The sequence below is a fragment of the Schistocerca piceifrons genome, chromosome X (genome assembly GCF_021461385.2).
Source record: "Schistocerca piceifrons isolate TAMUIC-IGC-003096 chromosome X, iqSchPice1.1, whole genome shotgun sequence".
In the NCBI taxonomy this organism is placed as follows: domain Eukaryota; kingdom Metazoa; phylum Arthropoda; class Insecta; order Orthoptera; family Acrididae; genus Schistocerca; species Schistocerca piceifrons.
In genome coordinates, this window is record NC_060149.1 from 248933564 (window position 1) to 248955924 (window position 22361).

Consider the following 22361-nt stretch of genomic DNA (forward strand, 5'->3'; position numbering starts at 1 on the left):
AGCAGGAGGTCCCGGTCGGGGCACATACTTTCACCTGTCCTCGTTGATATATATCAACGCCCGTCAGCACCTGAAGGTATTAATATAATTCTAATTTCGTCTAGACGGCTGCAGGTCATCAATGGTGTCTGTTCTTTCAGACATGTCCGAAGAACAGACGCCATATCCATATGAGTCTTAGTATTAAGTGACTAGTCCACGTTTGAAGTCACTGAGCTGTCTTGACTGATCCCGTCTGCTATTACTATTTATCTACTGACAACACGATAGTCGCCGCCTCCTTTTATATTGGCGGGTCCGCCTGTCGTGACATTTAGTGGTCAAGTACGCATTACATAGGGGTGTCCGTATACTTTTGCTCGTATAGCGTGTGTTTGCACTATGCTGGAGGCGCAGTATTGGAAGTAGACTCTTCGAAATCTTCCATTAAGTTTGTTAGTCCCTTTTAGCATTAGCTTCAATAAAAGTGCCTACTCCAGTGTTTTGCCGACCTCCTCGGGGAATTTATATTATATTTTATTTTATTTTTGTGTTTGTGTTCCTTTCATTGACAGAAAAAGAAAACTGTCTTCTTCTTGACACATGAATTTTTCAGGTGGACCACGACCGATTGTCGCAGTTTCCAGTCGTGAGGAAGGCTATACCCGCTTTTCGTGTGGCTGCGATAGGCTTTTGTCGCCGACTTTTCTATATTCTTTGTATGACATTTGCAACCATGAGTTTCTGTCCTCATTTCTTCCACGCACACTCAGAAATACTCTATAGCTTCCCGTTATCATTTCACAACATCATTTGTAACGTCGTTTCGCAGCAGTCTTCGTAGAAATATTCTTTCGTATCCGCAGCCTACGAATGACATTGTTGTGAAATTACTGCATATAACAGCGTAGGAAATAACACGCTCGCATATCATTTGAATACCTTCAGTAGAGTTTTCTTACACGGAAATAACACAGGTTCGTATTTATTTACTTTAGCAGTGCGCTGCGTTATTTTGTTGTGGCTTTTATAGCGCCATAGTGTGGTGCTGCTGCGCAGTGATTCGAGATGCGGATGCGGATGCGTTCGACGTCTGTGTCAGACACTCGGGGACGGCCCGCCGATTTGCCTTTACACAATCAACATGTTTCTCGGGATTATTCATGCCATCGTCTAGTGCTTTGTGCTGTAGGAGGGTCAGCATCATACTTAGTACGAAAGTCACGCTGAACACTTATTACTGACCCGCACTCGCAAAGCGTTGAACACTACTGTTGTCCCGACACCATTTTTACTTGAACTGAAGTGAGCGCACAATGCTGCTACCCAGCGGGAAGCATGTAAAATTCGAGAGTTTGTTCTTTCAACAGTACGTTGTTCACGCACATATCTCAAATAACATAACAGTCATCATTTTTTAAAATCGGATGATTCTCTTTCATACCTGCTATATATACGAGCCAGAACGGCAGACACATAAGAAACAAAAATAAATGACGTAACTTCTGTTTTTTTGGATATTGATTTAAAACTTATGATCACTACTTTTTATTCTACACCACTGGCCATTAAAATTGCGGCACCACGAAGATTACGTGCTACAGACGCGAAATTTAACAGACAGGAAGAAGATGTTGTGATATGCAAATGATTAGCTTTTCAGAGCATTCACACAAGATTGGCGCTGGTGGCGACACTTACAACGTGCTGACATGAGGAAAGTTTCCAACCGATTTCTCATACACACACAGCAGTTGACTGGCGTTGCCTGGTAAAACGTTGTTGTGATGCCTCGTGTAAGGAGGGGAAATGCGTACCATCACGTTTACGACTTTGATAAAGGTGGGATTGTAGCCTATCGCGATTGCGGTTTATCGTATCGCGACAACATTGCACGCGTTGGTCGAGATCCAATGACAGTTAGCAGAATATGGAATCGATGGATTCAGGAAGGTAATACGGAACGCCGTGCTGGATCCCAACGGCCTCGTATCACCAGCAGTCGAGATGACAGGCATCTTTCCCGCATGGCTGTAACAGATCGTGCAGCCACGTCTCGATCCCTGAGTCAACAGATGGGGACGTTTGCAAGACAAGAACCATCTGCAAGAACAGTTCGACGACGTTTGCAGCAGCACGGACTATTAGCTCGGATACCATGGCTGCGGTTACCCTTGTCGCTGCCTCATAGACACGAGCGCCTGCGATGGTGTATTCAACGACGAGCCTGGGTGCACGAATGGCAAAACGTCACTTTTTTGGATGAATCCAGGTTCTGTTTATAGCATCATGATGGTCGCATCCGTGTTTGACGACATCGCGGTGTACGCACATTGGAAGCGTGTATTCGTCATCGCCATACTGGAGTATCACCCAGCGTGATGGTATAGGGGTGCCATTGGTTACACGTCTCGGTCACCTCTTGTTCGCATTGACGGTACTTTGAGCAGTGGACGTTACATTTCAGATATGTTACGACTCGTGGCTCTACCCTTTATTTGAATCCTGCGAAATCCTACATTTCAGCAGGATAATGCACGACCGCATGTTGCAGGTCCTGTACGGGCATTTCTGGATACAGAAAATGTTCGACTGCTGCCTTGGCCAGCACATTCTCCAGATCTCTCACCAACTGAAAACGTCTGGTCAATGGTGGCCGAGCAACTGGCTCTTCACAATACGCCAGTCACTACTCTTGATGAACTGTGGTACCGTGTTGAAGCTGCGTGGGCATCTGTACCTGTACACTCCATCCAAGCTCTGTTTCACTAAATGCCCAGGCGTATCAAGGGCGTTATTATGGCCAGACGTGGTTGTTCTGGGTACTGATTTCTTAGGATCTATGCTCCCATATTGCGTGAGAATGTAATGACATGTCAGTTCTAGTATAATATATTTGTCCAATGAATGCCCGTTTATCATCTGCATTTCTTCTTGGTGTACCAATTTTAATGGCCAGTAGTGTACATAAATAAATTATCTAGATGACAGGGTAGACAGCAGTCTGCGATTGTTTGCGGTGGTGTACGCGACGGTGACGAAGTTCAGTGACTACAGGAGTATACAAGGTGACTTAGACAAAATTTCTAGTTGATGTGACGAATGGCAGGTACCTTTACATGTATACAAATGTAAGTTAATGGAGATGAATATGAGAAACAAAACTGTAATGTTCTGTTACAGTGTTAGTCGTATCTTGTTTGACACAGTCTCGTCGTTTAAATATCTAGGCATCCGCTCCGATACCTGAGTGGTCAGCGTGACGGATTGCCGTCCTACGGGCGCGGGTTTGATTCGCGGCTGGGTCGCGGATTTTCTCCGCTCAGGGACTGGATGTTGTGTTGTCATCATTTCATCTCCATCCGGCGCGCAGGTCGCCCAATGTGGCGTCGAATGTAATAAGACCTGCCCCGTAATGAGCCTCCCGGCCAATGACGCCAAACGCTCATTTCCAATATCTAGGCGTAACATTGCAAAGAGATATGAAATGGAACGAGTATGTGAAGATTGTGGTAGGGAAAGCGAATGATCAATTTTTGATTTATTGGGAGAATTTTGGGAAAGTGTGGTTCATCTATAAAAGTGATCGCCTATAGGACGCTAGTGCGACCTATTGTTGAGTACTGCTTAAGAGTTTGAGGTCCGTACCAGGTCGGATTAAAGGAAGAGATCGAAGTCTTTCAGAGGCGGGCTGCTAGATTTGTTACCGGTACGTTCGAACAACATGCAAGAGTTACGGAGATGCTTCGGGATCTGAAATGGGAATCCCTGGAGGGATTTCGAGGAGCATTATTGAGAAAATTTAGAGAACCGGCATTTAAAGCTGAATACAGAACAACTCTGGAGCCGCCAACATACATTTCGCGTAAGGATCACGAAGATAAAATGCGAGAAATTAGGTTAAAATGGTTCAAATGCACTGTGGGACTTAATATCTGACGTCATCAGTCCCCTACACTTAGAAGGACATCACACACATCCATGCCCGAGGCAGGATTCGAACCTGCGACCGTAGCTGCTGCGTGGTTCCGGACTGGAGCGCCTAGAACCGCTCGGCCACAGCGGCCGGCGAGAAATTAGGGCTCATACGGAGGCTTATAGACAGTTGTTTTTCCCTCGCTGTATTTGCAAGTAGAACGGGAAACGAAATGACTAATAGTGGTACAGAGCACCCTACGCCACGCACCTTACAGTGGCTTGCGGAGTGTAAATGTAGATGTAGATACATGTGAAAAATACAATTACGAACACAAAAGAATTAAATGTAAAATTGAATGGGTGGTTATCTTTTTACTGGGATGGTAATATTCGTTCGGTTAATGTTATAATTACTGTGTTTCTTTGTTGGGTTGCTGAGAGTATTTTATTTTACTTGGCGAAAATTAGTTCATTTTGATTTTTGAATGCGTGCATCAACTAAGTTCATTTTTAGATTTAGTCTAATATAAAAAAAGAAAGTATAACTGATTAATGAAACACCGTTTATGTTACAGATCTCTGCCGTCATGGATTTCGACGAGTATCGCAAAAGAGGTAAGTTTCATTTAAAATATTCACTGTTTCTTGTAATGAATGCAGTATCTAAAATTAATCTGTAAGAAAACTATTTTATATTTAAAACTGTTTGAGAAGGAAGGAAATGTTACTGAATCTTTGCCGACGGTTTTGCTCAAGGATTTTCCTTGTTTAATAAGTGAGTCGTCGTGATGAAACAACATTTCGAAGAACGTTTCCGCTTGCTAGGATCCGAATCCGCTGTTTTACACCCTCCATTCCCTGTAGGCGTTCGATTGCAGATAAATGTCGCAGTAAATAACTTGGTCGGATTCAATATGTGCGACCCGGCGGCAACTGTATCAGACCTTATTGTAAAGCATTGTCTCAGCTTCAGCAGTGTCTATTGACATCTGTGAACATGGCCTGCACAATATCACTTCTCGTAACATTTCTTACAAACTTGGTGACGATTAAAGACGCGTAGACGTTGCTCTCGTGTCGCTATTACTCAATATTTTCTATTATTTTCTGCTACCGTCGATCTTACACCAAAATGACGTTCACGCGATATGTGTTAGAGTCTAATATATTTGAACTGATTACTTGACATTGTCACTCATGTAGCAGGCGATCTGTGATTACAAATATTGCCGTCATCTTATACGAACACATTATTTGCCAAGACCGCAAATGTTTGTGTAGTGATGACTAGTTTCAGAAAATTTGAATGCCCATTTTCAAATCTGGAAATGCGCAGGATATAAGAGGCAGATGAATAGTCGACTTCAATATGTAATATAAGACAACGGAGAAACAGATAAGTGAATTACATAGTACATTACGATAAGCAGTAGCGTCTACAACGGCCATTATAGATAGCTAATTTGTCATAATCGGTCAAAAATGTTACTGTCCAGCTGTCAACTGGAGGTGTTTCTTAAAAAGAAAGAAAGAAAAAAAGCACTATGGGACTCAAAATCTGAGGTCATCAGTCCGCCGGCCGGAGTGGCCGAGCGGTTCTAGTCGCTACAGTCTGGAACCGCGCGACCGCTACGGTCGCAGGATCGAATTCTGCCTCGGGCATGGATGTGTGTGATGTCCTTAGGTTAGTTAGATTTAAGTAGTTCTAAGTTCTAGGGGACTGATGACCTCAGAAGTTAAATCCCATAGCGCTCAGAGCCATTTGAACCGTTTTTGTCATCAGCCCCCTAAACTTAGAACTACTTAAACCCAACTAACCTAAGGACAACACACACATCCATGCCCGAGGCAGGATTCGAACCTGCGACCGTAGCAGCAGCGCGGTTCCGGACTGAAGCGCCTAGAACCGCTCGGCCACAGCGGCCGGCGGAAGTGTTTCTAACATGTTACTTTCTAAATGTACTTGCTGTCAACGACTTGTAACGTTTGATGCACATTTTATTTATCTAATTTAATAGAACATTATACAGTATTACCTTTACTGCGAAGTACGTCAGTTATGAACAAAAAAATGGCTCTGAGCACTATGAGACTTAACATCTGAGGTCATCAGTCCCCTAGAACTCAGAACTACTTAAACCTAACTAACCTAAGGACATCACACACATCCATACACGAGGCAGGATTCGAACCTGCGACCGTAGCGGTCGCGTGGTTCCAGGCTGAAGGGCCTAGAACCGCTCGGTCACAGCTGCCGGCAGTTATGAACACATCTTGTATTATTTTATTTATGACTGTGCATATTTTAGTTTCCTATTTTTTATCTTACAGTAACATTATTATCGATTATGACATAGTGTCTGCCTATAGCCGTCGTTATAGACGCTACTACTAGTACGAGGGGCGTTCAGTAAGCAATACAACAAATTTCGTTTCTGAAAACAGGTTGCTTTATTCAGGATTCCAATACATCATATTATTCCCTACTCTTTTGACAACAAAACCTTATTTTTCAACACAATCTCCATTCAATGCTGTTTCTTACGCTACCTTACCGGGAGGGCCTATATGCGCTCAAGGGATCATTCTATTGGGCGACGTCAGAGCCAATGTCTTGCTGCATCAATAACTTCCCCATCATCCACCGGCGATTTCCCGCAGAGATCATTCTTCGTTGAGCCAAACCGACGGAAGTCGGAAGGTAAGAGATCCGGACTGTTGAATGGGTGAGGAAGGACAATGATGTTTTGTGAGCTCCTCTCGGGTGCGTAGACTGGTGTGAGGCCTTGCGTTGTCATGAAGAAGGAGACGTTTCTTTGAATTTTTGTGGTGACGAACACGCTGAAGTCGTTTCTACGATTTCCTGAGGGTGTTTGCAGCCGGCCAGCACGTAGGATATCGGACAGGTTCGCGCAACCTCGCTACAATGGTTTCGGACTCAAAAATGGTTCAAATGGCTCTGAGCACTATGCGACTTAACTTCTGAGGTCATCAGTCGCCTAGAACTTAGAACTAATTAAACCTAACTAACCTAAGGACATCACACACATCCACGCCCGAGGCTGGATTCGAACGTGCGACCGTAGGTTTCGGACTCCTCCCCAACGACTTACCGTGCTTTTGTTCACTGCCAGGTCTCGGTAGGCATTCTGCAAGCTCCTACGAATATCTACGATGCTCTGCTTTTCCGTCGGAAGAAACTCGATGACAGCTTTCTACTTGGAACGCACCTCCGTTACAGACGCCATTTTGAAGACCATGTATAGCTCCGCCACCGATCGGAACTTCGTGAAACTTTAGGAACTAAAGCGAGAATGTTCCACGATGTCCCACAAGAAATTCCGCATTTTTTCAAACGAAATTGGCCGAGAAATAAATGTGTTGCATTACTTATTGATTGCCCCTCTAATGTGATATACAGGGTGCTACAAAAAGGTACGGCCAAACTTTCAGGAAACATTCGCCACACACAAATAAAGAAAAGATGTTATGTGGACATCTGTCCGGAAACGCTTAATTTCCATGTTAGAGCTCATTTTAGTTTCGTCAGTATGTTCTTCCACCTACGCTCAATGGAGCACGTTGTCATGATTTCATAAGGGATACTCTACCTGTGCTGCTAGAACATGTGCCTTTACAAGTACGACACAACATGTGGTTCATGCACGATGGAGCTCCTGCACATTTCAGTCGAAGTGTTCATACGCTTCTCAACAACAGATTCGGTGACCGATGGATTGGTAGAGGCGGATCAATTCCATGACCTCCACCCTCTACTGACCTCAACCCTCTTGACTTTCATTGATGGGGGCATTTGAAAGCTCTTGTCTACGCAACCCCGGTACCAAATGTAGAGACTATTCGTGCTCGTATTGTGGACGGCTGTGATACAATACGCCGTTCTCTAGGGCTGCATCAGCGCATCAGGGATTCCATGCGACGGAGGGTGGATGCATGCATCCTCGCTAACGGAGGACATTTTGAACATTTCCTGTAACAAAGTGTTTGAAGTCACGCTGATACGTTTTGTTGCTGTGTGTTTCCATTCCACGATTAATGTGATTTGAAGAGAAGTAATAAAATGAGCTCCAACATGGAAAGTAAGCGTTTCCGGACACATGTCCACATAACATATTTTATTTCTTTGTGTGTGAGGAATGTTTCCTGAAAGTTTGGCCGTACCTTTTTGTAACATCCTGTATAACTCTTTTACTTGCTCTTCTGTTGTCTTATGTTACATACTCAAGTCAAATATTCACCTGTAGATTACGTCTTACGTATTTTCAGATTTGAAAATGGCAGTTCGAATTTGCCGAAAATAGTGATAACTGTACAAACAATTGCGATCTAGGCAAATAAAGTGTTCGTATCGGAAGACTTCATCATTTATTGAACATCGATTGTAGAGAAAACAACTTTGCAGAACAATACTTTTCCAAATTTGCATTCCAAGTGAAAGGGTGTTTTTATATTTCCAGTAAGCCAATTATTTTATTGTTAGTAAATTATTAGTCGTTACGTATCCTGAAAGTTTTTAATTAATTAATTTAGAAAATAAAACATTACACCTGTGATCTTAGAAATTTTTACATCTATATCTATTCTCAGCAAACAACCTTACGGTCTGTGCCGGAGGATACTTTGTGTACCACTGTCAGTTCCCCCTTTTCCTTTTCCAGTCGTGAATGGTGCGCGGGCGGCTTATGAGTGAGCTCGGAACTCTCTGATTTTACCTTCATCTTTTCACCGTGATTCACAACTCTTCTCTTTTAGCGTCTGCCAGGGAAGCTAGATGAGTGTCTGCGTAATGTTTTCGCGCTTGCTAAGTGAACCAGCGACGAAACGCGCAGCTCTTCGTTGGATCTTTTGTATTTCTTCTATCAATTCTTTTCGGTATGGATCCCAGACTAATGAGCAGTATTCAAGTATATCGAATAAGGGTTTCGTACACAACCCCTTCGTGGGTAGAAATATTTCATAACGACTCTTTCACTGACGGTGTCTGGCATCCGCCTTTCTTGCGATTAGTTTTAAGTGGTTGTTCCAATTTAAATCGTCCGTATGCGTACCCCCAGATATTCAATGGACGTGAGAGCTACCAGTGATCGTTTGGCAAGATTTGTAAGTCCAGAGATGTGTGAGACGACGAGAAAACACTGCATTAGGGTGATAATGCGTAGACACAATTGTGAAAAGCCAACATAGAAACGCGTTGAATTTGAGGTGTAGGGAAACAAGAGGGTAAAGTGAATATACTGGATGTAACAAACAGGTGTGGGCAAATGTCCAAGAAAAATTCCCAAGACAGAGGAAGAAAACATATTATATGACCACTGGTCTGGAAACGTTTCATTTCGATGTTAGAGCTCTTTTCCTATTTCTCTTCATAACCACATTAACCATGAGAAATAAAGAGTTTCCGGAACCATGTCTTTATAACACATTTTCTTCCTCTACGTGTGAGAAATGTTTCCTGAAAGCTTAGCCATACCTTTCGTTACACTCCGTGTATTCACTCTACTGTCCTGTTTCTCTGCTCCTCGCGGTAACGTGTTTCTATATTGGCTTGTCCTGAGTCAAAAATGTGGTTCGGACTGTTGTTATTCTGATCAATTATAACATTTAAATAGCATTTTGGTCTGAATTCTCACAAAATATCTGTTATTTTTATGTAATTAAAGCTTATAAATCATTAAATATCAGGGTCTGGTCACGTGATCGAAAACGCTCTGTTATCGTCTGACGCTCTGGTGACGTCACAGGCTAAAGGTAAGACGAACCCGTACTTGTATTATAGGAGCGTTAGCCGAAGATACGAGGTTTTTACGCACTTTTACTGCCAAAAGCTTAGCTATTTAGTGACGGCAAACGCATTTACAACTTTTAACTGACAATAGAAAGGAATTTCGTGAATGCTGATAGTCTAATCCTTGAGAAAGCTGATCCTTTATGCTCCACCCATTTAGAGTGGTGATATGTGCAACGACGGACATTCTTTTTTCCGCTCCCTGTAACATCATCAAACTCGCTCTAAGCTAAGGAATTGAAGAAGTTTTCCAAATGGCTCCGTATATTATAACTAGATTGTCGACTATCAGTCATGAAGTATGACCCAAGCCACAATAAAATGAAACTTGGTAAAACTTAGTGCTGATTTCCTGTGTAGAAGTCACTCAGCAGAAAAAATACATCTGTCAGGCGTTCCTTGGCACAACGGATAGTGCGTAGGACAGTCATGCACGGGGTCACATGTTCGAATCCTGGAAGGATTATAAATCTTTTAAAAGTTTTACACAAAATACGAAAACAGTGTTAGCAAGAACTGATTGTAGTAGTTGTTTCAATTGTGGGATTTATTATATACAGGGTGGTCAGAAAATGTGTGAAATGCTTGTAGGGATGTTACAGGGCAGGTTGTACTGAGACATAAACGTTAAGAAAGAAATTCGATACGTTGCTCCGTTTCCGAGTTATTTAGCATAGAATTTAGCCAATCGAGGCGTCGCGCGGTCACATTTAAGCGGCCTGCCAGGGGCGGTGTTGCCCAACGAGCGCTTTGTCTCGTTAGCTAAAACTTGAATTTACACACGCGACGATCTGATTGGCTAACTTCAATGCTAAATAACTCGGAAACGGCGCAACGTATAGAATTTTTTTTGTAACATTCATATCTCAGTACAACCTGCCCTGCAACATCCCTACAAGCGTTTCAGACATTTCCTGACCACACTGTGTATCTCCACATTAGTCTTAGTCAGAAGCAGACAACAGCGGGTAAATGTACTTACTTTGCAAACAAATAATCCACTTTTTTTAGAAAGCATGTCTAGTGGTGAAGATATAGCCATACGTCCACAGTACAACAAGGTGTAGGACGATGAGATTGTACAGACAGGTGTGTACAAAATGCAGGTGACACAAACGTAAGGGCTGTGATGTTCGTGAGTGTAAACTAATATTAGTGTCTGAAGCATTTTTATGTAAGACGGTGAAACTGCAAAAGTTTAAACAATAAGGATCCTAGCTAGACAGTACGAAGATAAAAACATAGTTTCTGACAAAGTAAAAGGTGCGTGGTCACATTAACTAGAAAATATATTTTTGAGCGTGACGTGTGTGAACAGCGATTGCAAGTGTCAGCGCATGTAAACAGCAAGGAAAAAACAGTAATATTCTGTTTCTGGTCGGTGTAGTGAAGTTTTGTAATTGTGATTTGGTTTTCATATGACACGACTGTCGAGTCCGTTTAACAAATAAGTTAAAATGTACCTTCGGGTTAGATTTAAACACTCGATCTATGGACATTGTCTTCCGAAATTCGACGGTTTATCGCTCTAACAAATGAGCTACCGAACAATTGAGGTGCAGCTAGGTAAAACGATAATTTTTACTAGGAGTTTAATTTCGTTGAATGACACTATCCTTTGTTGTAGTAGTGGGAGAGCGTACCTCGGAGATAAGTTAACGTTAATTTCACAGTACAACATACTGTATTTTTAATTAAGTTGGTGAACTTGTATGTCGACATGGTAGTAATTTGTTAGTACAGTACGAGGACATTTTACACATTTACTCATACTCTGGAACACTCAAAAACAACTGAATTAGTTTTTTTAGATGTATTTGTCCAGTGTGGTGCTACACACCATTTGTAACCCATTTTCCGTAATGTAAATTCCAAAGCCAGCCATCACTGTGGAGTAGCATTATGACAGTAGGAGAAGCGAGTTAGCCAGTGACGTCACAGGCATCACATGACTCGAATGGGGCGTTTTAGCGGCGTTCAAATTTTTTGAATTTCATTTCCGTTTTTATAAAAGAATACTGAAATTCAAGAGGTAAAAAAGCATATTAGGAGCAAAAAATCACATAATTAATCATTTAAGACAATATCCAGAAAACAGTCAGATACAATATTGTGTCTGCACAGTATCGCCGTGGTGCATTGTTTACTCATGGATCTGAAATATCTATGAAGTACACAAATATGAGTATATTATATGTTATATACGGTGGCGTGCTGAAAAGTAATCTCTCCGAATTTTTACTGTATAAACTCTTAAAATTTTAAAATAAAACAAACGTTATTAATATTCTACATCTTTATTCTTCATGTCTACATATCTGTAGCCCTCTGCCGCTAGAAGGCTCCGAATTGTACCGTGTAACATGGCGATGTGTATCGTAACTATGTCTGTGGGTGAGAAACAGCGTGCTGTAATCGAATTTCGAATTAGAAGAGTTCATCCACAAATGCAGCATTCTCTCATTCAGAATGACAGTGCCACACCATACACGACCACTATGACATCTACAACATTCCGAGACCTTAGTTCACTGTCATCAGTCATCCTCCACACAATCCCAACTTTGCCCCATCCGATTTACATCTGTTCCCAAAACTTAAAGAACACCTTTGAAGACTTCACTTTGATAGTGATGATGTGGTGCTAGCAGAGGTGAGGTTGTGGCTTGCTGGACAAAGTCAAACATTCTACAGTGACCGTATCAACGAACTGGTCTCTCGTTGGGGGAAAATGTGTTTGTCGCCAAGGCGGCACTGTTGAGAAATAAAGAGGCAGTCATGAAGAACAAAAATGTAGAGTGTTATTAACTTTTGTGTTATTTAAAAAGCTGTAAGAATTTTCGCATAAAGAATTCGGAGGCATTACTTTTCAGCACGCCCTCGTACTTAAAACACGGTTTCTGCAAGCTCACTCGTTTTGGACGCGTATTTCTTCATCAGTGAAATATCATTTGAAATATCGCAGACTTTCATTTTTAGTTATGATTCTTCTGTTATTATGTCATACCGAGAGAGATTACTGTATGTATATAAGATATCTCATAAATTTTTCAATACATGCAAAATACTGGGCGAGTGAAAAAGAATTTTGTAACTTTGGAATGATATAGTAATTTATTGAGATTACTTACATAATCGGTAGATGTGTCATTTTGTAGCAGATCATCCAAGTTTCGCATAAAAATATCAACTGTCAATTTGATTCGATGTGACTACTATCTGTGATACAGCAAACATCCCACTGGTAAACGCTCGTTGCAGCAAGTCGGGCGTAACTTGTGCAACATCAGCGTAGGTCCGATTTTTCAGATGGACTAAATTGTTTGGGAGGGGAGGAACATACACACGGTCTTAAATGAAACACCAGAGAAAGAAATCCAGTGGTGCCAAATCTGGGGAGCGAGGTTTTCCATGCTGCTGGCCTTCACGGCCACTCCAGTGACTTGGGAAGCGACTATCGAGAAAACCTCGAGCTTTCGTGAGGAAATGAGGTGGGGCGCTGTCTTGCTGGTAGTAAACCATCCCATCTCGGTCACCTTCATCGATCTTTGGGATTAAAAAGTATTCCAGCGCCAAATACACAATATCAGTGACGGTTTTCTCCATGAAGAAGAAAGGGCCATACACTTTCAATTTGCTAAAGGCACGAAACACGTTAACTTTGTGGCTGTCACGAACATGTTCCATGGTTGCCTGTGGGTTTTCGCTGCCCAATATTCTATAGTTGTCCGTGTTCGCCATGCCACTGACATGAAGTGTTGACTCATCTCTGAAAATTGTCGTGTTAAGGTATCTTTCGTCATCCTTTATCCGATACAACATTTCCGCACACAATTCCCCATATGCAACCGTGTCTGCATCACTAATGTGCTTGTCACTGTGAATCTGTATGGTTTCAAGTGTAGATGTCTAAGCAGTACTCGCCGAACAGTCTTTTGTGGAATGCCAGACTAGCGAGACGCACGTCACACTGATTGTGGACTGCGGGCAAAACTCTCCTAAACCTGTTCTATATAATCATCAACACGCGGGCGACCTGGTGAGTTACCATGTGGCAGTGAACAACCCAGTCCGCAGCTCGTGGTCGTGCGGTAGCGTTCTCGCTTCCCGCGCCCGGGTTCCCGGGTTCGATTCCCGGCGGGGTCAGGGATTTTCTCTGCCTCGTGATGACTGGGTGTTGTGTGATGTCCTTAGGTTAGTTAGGTTTAAGTAGTTCTAAGTTCTAGGGGACTGATGACCATAGATGCTAAGTCCCATAGTGCTCAGAGCCATTTGAACCATTTGAACAACCCATATCAACAACGTTCTTGTGCCAAGAGTAAATTGCAGGTCTTCTTGGAGGTTCTTTAGCGCGTTCGGTGAATCACACTTGAGGTTGTTTACTACAAAATGACACACATACCGATTCTGTAGGTTATCTCAGTAAGTTGTAAAGTCGTTTTCCTCTCACCCTGTATATGAAACTTGCTAAGTTTTAGTGACCTTTACCGCTACTTAACTCCAGGATTACTCTATCCAAGCAAATAGATTTCCTTGCTAGAAAAATGGGTGGGCTGCTTGGAAACAAGCTTCTTCATATTTCGGAACTGATTCGTATTCTGTGAATCTGGATGGTCGTCAGCTGTTTGTGACAACTTAGGCTATCCGCGTACACATCCAGGAGCGACCCAAACTTTCATATTCCACGGAGTGCACAACCCTTTCTCCCTCACATTTCGTAATTCCAGCTCAGGGAGAGAGAAATATTTTATTGTAATTTTAGCCCGTCGAGGTATGGATCCATCACTAACGGGTTAGCATTTCTGTGTTTATACAGACACTGTAGAACATCGATAATGTATTCTTCATATTTCTTCAGGAAGTTCACTGTAGACCATCGCGAACTTTGTTGGCGGCTTCTCTTGAAGTAGTAGCAAGAGAGGCGTGCCTACAGCGGTTCGCCCAACGATCGTACAGGATATAGGGGTGGCACTATGTCGTCTTTTCAGACGAGCTTTACGTAAACCACCATGATGACTATATCCAATTACGGAGACTCTGACGGAAATGAACGTTTCCAGACTAAACTCCTCATCGTCATGCGGACACAGTCCTGGCGTTTGGTGTGTCGTGCCACTGGGTACACATCACGGTCATACCTGATTCGCATGGCCCGTAAATTAGGCAGCAGCCCTTACATTCCTGACGTGCTGAGGTCGGTGGCTGTACGCAATCTTCGAGGTCACCGTGACACTAGTTTTCAAGAAGGTAACACAAGACCGCATGTTGTCCGTGCTGTCTGGACCTACCCCGATACAGACGGTATTCGACTGTTGTCATGGCCAGCACATTCTCCAGATCTGTCACCCACTAGAGCGACTTGTCATGGATTACCGAGGGACTGACGCCACACTACTCGCGGTAGTTCGTTTGAAAAGAGCACGGCTAATTTCCTTCCCCAACCTATCGTAATCCGAGCTTGTGCTTCCTCATAACGGAGCTGTCGAGGGGGCGATAAAATCTAATCTTCATTCCTTATTTTCACTCTCACGCAATCTTGCTGCAGTGAGGTTCCGTAAAATAGGCACATATGCTGCTTCAACACTGTTTCCTGCCGTACCCTAGCCGTACCATATCGCAAACAATGACACTGTGAAACGAATGGACGTGAGGTCCTACAGACAGCAAATTGCATTAATATAAAAAAATTGCTGGAGGCCCTGTGAATTATGGTACGAGTGTCAAAATACACTACTGGCCATTAAAATTACTACACCAAGAAGAAATGCACTTGATAAACAAGTATTCATTGGACAAATAAATTATACTAGAACTGACATGTGATTACATTTTCACGCAATTTGGGTACATAGATCCTGAGAAATCAGTACCCAGAACAACCACCTCTGGCCGTAATAACGGCCTTGATACGCCTGGGCATTGAGTCAAACAGAGCTTGGATGGCGTGTAGAGGTACAGCTGCCCTAGCAGCTTCAACACGATACCACAGTTCATCAAGAGTAGTGGCTGGCGTATTGTGACGAGCCAGTTGCTCAGCCACCATTGACCAGACGTTTTCAATTGGTGAGAGATCTGCAGAATGTGCTGACCAGGCCAGCAGTCGAACATTTTCTGTATCCAGAAAGGCCCGTACAGAACCTGCAACATGCGGTCGTGCATTATCCTGCTGAAATGTAGGGTTTCGCAGGGATCGAATGAAGGGTAGAGCCACGGGTCGTAACACATCTGAAATGTAACGTCCACTGTTCAAAGTGCCGTCAATGCGAACAAGAGGTGACCGAGACGTGTAACCAATGGCACCCCATACCGTCACGCCGGGTGATACGCCAGTATGGTGATGACGAATACACGCTTCCAATGTGCGTTCACCGAGATGTCTCCAAACACGGATGCTACCATCATGATGCTGTAAACAGAACCTGGATTCATCCGAAAAAATGACGTTTCGTCATTCGTGCACCCAGGTTCGTCGTTGAGTACACCATCACAGGCGCTCCTGTCTGTGATGCAGCGTCAAGGGTAACCGCAGCCATGGTCTCCGAGCTGTTAGTCCATGCTGCTGGAAACGTCGTCGAACTGTTCGTGCAGATGGTTGTTGTCTTGCAGACGTCCCCATCTGTTGACTCAGTGATCGAGACGTGGCTGCACGATCTGTTACAGCCATGCGGATAAGATGCCTCTCATCTCGACTGCTAGTGATACGTGGCTGTTGGGATCCAGTACGGTTCCATATTCTGCTAACAGTCATTGGATCTCCACCACCACCACCACCACGAGCAGCAATGCCGCGATACGATAAACCGCAATCGCGATAGGCTACAATCCGACCTTTATCAAAGTCGGAAACGTGATGGTACGCATTTCTCCTCCTTACACGAGGCCTCACAACAACGTTTCACCAGGCAACATCGGTCAACTGTTGTTTGTGTATAAGAAATCGGTTGGGAACTTTCTTCATGTCAGCACGTTGTAGGTGTCGCCACCGGCGCCAACCTTGTGTGAATGCTCTGAAAAGCAAATCATTTGCATATCACAGCATCTTCTTCCTCTGGGTTAAATTTCGCTTCTGTAGCACGTCATCTTCGTGGTGTAGCAATTGTAATGGCCAGTAGTGTACAAACTGGTAACAAGATTTTTACTCATGAGGTTCCCCATTAATTTTGAAGGAGAATATTACTGGCGGGTCCAAATCTCATAAAGTGATTTTTTATTTTTTTTTTATTGGAAATAGAAGACCCATATCTGCACTTTATCTTTATTGCATTCACTTAACATTCGACCTTTGCGACTAGTTGCGGGATCGCAGTCCAGTTCTATTCCTGCCAGTGGCCATGACGTCAGGTTGCAATCCATCGTCACAGCCAGTCACAGCAAAGTAAATTACATAGGAATGTGATTTACATCGACTAGGAACTGTACACATTGTCAAGTGCTAACTTTGACTCCGACAAGAAATAAATTCACTGCATATCATTGCATACAAAATTCCGTTCCCTGGCTATCGCGAGGCTTCCTTTAGTTTATCTTACTCTTCATACTACTCAACATGTTATAGGTTGTTGGTTGTTTGTTCAGTATATAAATTTTAACTGAAATCCGTATGTGTACTGTTCACACAAAAAGTGAGTAGTAGCTGTAGCTTTCTCGGTAGTTCGGGAAAATCAACATGGTTCACTCGCCCACTGTGGCTACCTCGAGCCACAACACCAACTATATGTCAATAGGCGAACGGCAATATGTCGTTGAATACACCGGTTCCCGTCAGATGACAGGAGCTATGCAAAGCCGAGCGTGACTGGTACTTGGATAGGTAACCAGCCGGGTACGTCACACACTGTTGGCAATTTTCCCTTTGCCTTTCCTGCATAGGGTAAAGTTTCTAATCACCAGATTTTACTCCAAAGCCCTGAATTGAATTTTAATTCCCTCCATAGTGTCTCGTGAAGTGAGGACATGTGATAATGTTGATGATGATCTGCCATCAGTTAGGGGAGTGAGAAGTGGTTGACGTTAAGCCACCTTTTCCCTTCTCTCGTCACTGTCGTACAACAGAAACGTGACACCACACTACTCAGACACCCAATACGATCATCTATACATATCAGATACACTCAACACACAAATCTCACACTTAACAAAAGACGTGTGCCACTGTGCACGAAGGATGGGGGAAACGTTTGCTATTAGGTGACTGAACCTGACCCTCGAGGTATCCCACTCAATCATGCCAAAAGATTTAACCTTTTTTACTACACTATGTGATCAAAAGTATTCGGACACACCCAAAAATACACGTTTTCATATAAGGAGCATTGTGCTGCCACCTACTGTCAGGTACTCCATATCAGCGACTTCAGTAGTCATTAGACATAGTGAGAGAGCAGAATGGGGCGCTCCGCAGAACTCACGGACTTCGAACGTGGTCAGGTGATTGGGTGTCACTTGCGTCATACGTCTGTACGCGAGATTTACACACTCCTACGCATTTCTAGGTCCACTGTTTCCGATGTGATAGTGAAGTGAGAACGTGAAGGGACACGTGCAGCACAAAAGCGTACAGGCCGACCTCGTCTGTTGAGTGACAGAAACCGCCGACAGGTGAAGAGAACAGTAATGTGTAATAAGCAGACATCTATCCAAACCATCACACAGGAATTCCAAACTTCATCAGAATCCACTGCTAGTACTGTGACAGTTAGGCGGGAGGTGAGACAACTTGGATTTCATGATCGAGTGGCTGCTCATAAGCCACACATCACGCTGGTAAATGCCAAACGACGCCTCGCTTGGTGTAAGGAGCGTAAACATTGGACGATTGAACAGTGGAAACACGTTGTGTGGAGTGATGAATCACGGTACACAATGCAGCGATCCGATGGCAGAGTGTGGGTATGGCGAATTCCTTGTGAACGTCATCTGCCAGCGTGTGTAGTGCCCACAGTAAAATTCTGAGACGGTGGTGTTATGGTGTGGTCGTGTTTTTCATGGAGGGGGCTTCCACCCCTTGTTGTTTTGCATGGCACTATCATAGCACAGGCCTACATTGTCGTTTTAAGCACTTTCTTGCTTCCAACTGTTGAAGAGCAATTCGGGGTGTCGATTGAATCTTTCAAGACGATCGAGCACCTGTTCATAATGCACGGCCTGTGGCGGAGTGGTTACACGACAATAATATCCCTGTAGTGGACTGACCTGCACAGGGTCCTGACCTGAATCTTATAGAACACCTCTGGGATGTTTTGAAGCACCGACTTCGTGCCAGGCCTCACCGACCGACATCGATACCTCTCCTCAGTGCAGCACTCCGTGAGGAATGGGTTGCCATTCCCCAAGAAACCTTCCAGCACCTGACTGAACGTATACCTGCGAGAGTGGAAGCTGTCATCAAGGCTAAGGGTGTGCCCCAATATTGAACTCCAGCATTACCGATGGAGGGCGACACGAACTTGTAAGATATTTTCAGCCAGGTGTCCGGATACTTTTGACCACATAGTGTGTATACCAATTAAGTAAAACAACTCTGAATATGTAAGAGTGAGTATTTGTTTTGGACCACCCTGTACAGTAGTACCCCGTGCATAATAAATCAAATACTTCTCAGCACCCAGTCTACATAATAGTGACTACTTCCGTTTTGCAATCAGTGTCATCTACTGATACCGGGTCACGTCGGAGAAATCACTTTCTCCGTCGAATGTCCCTCTATTTTCTTCTCTCTTTAAGGTCGTTAGGTTGGACGGTAAACTTTTTGCTCTAACCTATAGCAATAAATACCTTTACAGTTATTTTGTTTACTGGTCATCAAATATTAATACAACTTAAATCGCTGGGTCTTTGTACGCGGGAAAAATTTAAGTCCACAAGCACGATATACGAACCGAAGACACTAACAGTTGAAGTTCCAGGCGTTCAACGTGTATCACAGGATGCAATCAGTGGGTCTTGATAATAATGTGAGCAAGTTCAGAGTGTTGGACACGACGAAGGCCACGGTAGCACAGATATCCAGGGGAAGTCAAATGCCTCTGAGCACTATGAGACTAAACTTCTGAGGTCATCAGTCACCTTGAACTTAGAACTACTTAAACCTAACTAACCTAAGGACATTACACACATCCATGCCCGAGGCATGGTTCATACCTGCGACCGTAGTGATCGCGCGGTTCCAGACTGTAGCGCCTAGAGTCCGCAGCTCGTGGTTGTGCGGTAGCGTTCTCGCTTCCCGCGTCCGGGTTCCCGGGTTCGATTCCCGGCGGGGTCACGGATTTTCTCTGCCTAGTGGTGACAAGGTGTTGTGTGATGTAGTTAGGTTTAAGTAGTTGTAAGTTCTAGGGGACTGATGACCACAGATGTTAAGTCCCATAGTGCTCAGAGCCATTTGAACCATTTTTTGTAGCGCCTAGAGCCGGTCGGCCACCCCGGCCGGCTCCAGAGGAAATGTTTCAGAGTCCATCATCTGTTTCCGAACACTGCTGATAAAAGTCAACACTGCGTGTCGACGTATTCAGCTGAGTCCAGCCGAGCAGAGAGATTTCGTAATCAAAGTCCAAAGGCAGTGGCGTTGAGAATACGATGGCTTAGTAATCCTGGCGCTCATCTGTTTGAATGGCTACCCGAAGGGAGCAAATGTCCGCCAATAATGTGGTCAGTCATATGGCAATTTCCGCAGTTCCTATGCGGTCGATTTGCGTGGCGGGTGGTCGCACAGGAAGTTACAGCTGCTTGTGGACTTGCTAAACCCACGAAGTCCTTGGTCTCTGCCACCAATACATCTTCCATTGGTGGCAAAGATATGAAACTTTTTTATGCGTAGACCTACGCATTTATACATCAAAGTTTCGTCTGTTTGAAAAAAGTCCCCCCCTCACCCCCCCACCCCCCCCGCTCCCGCCCAAGAAAGACTCTTTCGTTTATACGTGGCCCCTGCTAATCGCTTTTGTCTTATTTGTTTATGTATTTATTTATCAGGTTCCGCGCGATGATGCGAGCCAAAGCGATTTGCTCATGAAACAAATCGGAAGGTAGTTTACAGAACAGTGATCGGAAAATTTAGAAAATGGCTCTGAGCACTATGGGACTTAACTTCTAAGGTCATCAGTCGCCTAGAACTTAGAACTAATTAAACCTAACTAACCTAAGGACATCGCACACATCCATGCCCGAGGCAGGATTCGAACCTGCGACCGGAGCGGTCGCGCGGTTCCAGACTGTAGCGCCTAGAACCGCTCGGCCACCCTGGCCGGCGGAAAATTTAGAAACTAAAGAAGTGAACTACTATTAATGAAACACGAAAAGGGTTTTGAGAGAGTATACGAATCCACAGGTCAACTATAAATGATCAATTCGTTTTCAGAGCTCTATATTTTACGAAATATTTCTTGTACAAGTGTTATTGATGCATGAATAAATCCGTAAAGTCAACAAGTTTGCATTTTGGACTCTACAAATGTTCTGTGAGTGCCCCATTGCTCACACAACACACGTCCAAGCAATAGCCAAGTTCATTCCATATCTTATGTAAAAACATCCTGTTGATGGTCATCACAGCTACATTGATGCATTCTCTAAGCTGTTCCATTGTTCTTGGAAGTGGGGGTATGTAAATGCGGTCCTTAATGTACTCTCAGAGCAAAAAATTACAAGGCGCTAGGTCAAGCGACCTTGGTGGCCAAAGAAACAGAACCTAATCATCTTCACCATTACGTCCAATCCAGCGATGCAAAGTTCGCTGTTTAAGCAGCGACGAACATCGATGCTCCAGTCATTGTAGGTAGATTAAATTCTCGCACTCAGCGATAAATTGTGGAAACAACCGCAACTGCAACATATCAATGTAAGAGGTACCTACGAAAGTCTTATCACAGAAGAAAAACAGCCCGTACATCTTCGTCTGTGACACCACACCTAAAACATTAACCTTCGGCGAATCTCGTTCATGCTCTACAATTTCATGACGATTGTCAGTTCCACACTCACTTGTATTGTGGCAACTAACCTTTCCAGATAAATGGAAGGTTCCTTCATCGCTGAATATCAGTCTGGAGGCAAAATGTTCATCATCAAAGGCTCCCTGCATTGTGATGTAAAATTGAAGGCGCCGGCCATAAACTTCAAGTTGTTTGAAATGTAACCGCTGTCGCAAAATCTTCCACGCAGTTTGCTGCGGTATTTCTAGTTCGTGGCTTGCGCGGACAGTTGATCTTTTTGAACTGAGTACGAAACTTTAGATCCCCCTCTCTGTGGCTGCATCTGGCACACTTTGTCGATCGGGTACTTTTCTATTTACAGGAACAACCAGTGCCCCTAAACTGTCGATACTAACGCACAATGCTCTTTTTACACGGCGGTCCTTTTCTATAATTCCTTCTGAATGCACACTACACTGTTGTAACGGAAAAATATCTCACGTATTCCAGTACACAAAAACGCTTTTTTTGCTTTGTTGCCGTTTTGTCAAGGCACAGCACTCGTAATGTCAACTTGTGAGCACAATGCAAACTCGACGAGTTTACGGTTCTATTAACGCAGCAATCATATTCGTACATGTAATGGTTTGGTAAATATAGAGCTTTGAAAACGAATGAATGACTTAGAGCAGCTCTTAAAACATAAAAAAGAAAAGTTTTCAATTACTGAACGTAGCTCGTGTACAGAATAG

The 22361-nt window shown here is 43.6% G+C and overlaps 1 protein-coding gene across 1 annotated transcript in view; it reads left to right on the forward strand.

The window, feature by feature from the left end:
* The window catches only part of LOC124721999 (histidine decarboxylase), a 394491-nt gene that overhangs the window by 167092 nt on the left and 205038 nt on the right, over positions 1-22361 (forward strand). The window contains exon 2 of the mRNA XM_047247175.1: positions 4473-4512. Coding sequence (XP_047103131.1) covers positions 4485-4512 — 28 coding nt within the window. The 5' untranslated portion in view covers positions 4473-4484. The remainder of the gene's footprint in view (positions 1-4472; positions 4513-22361) is intronic.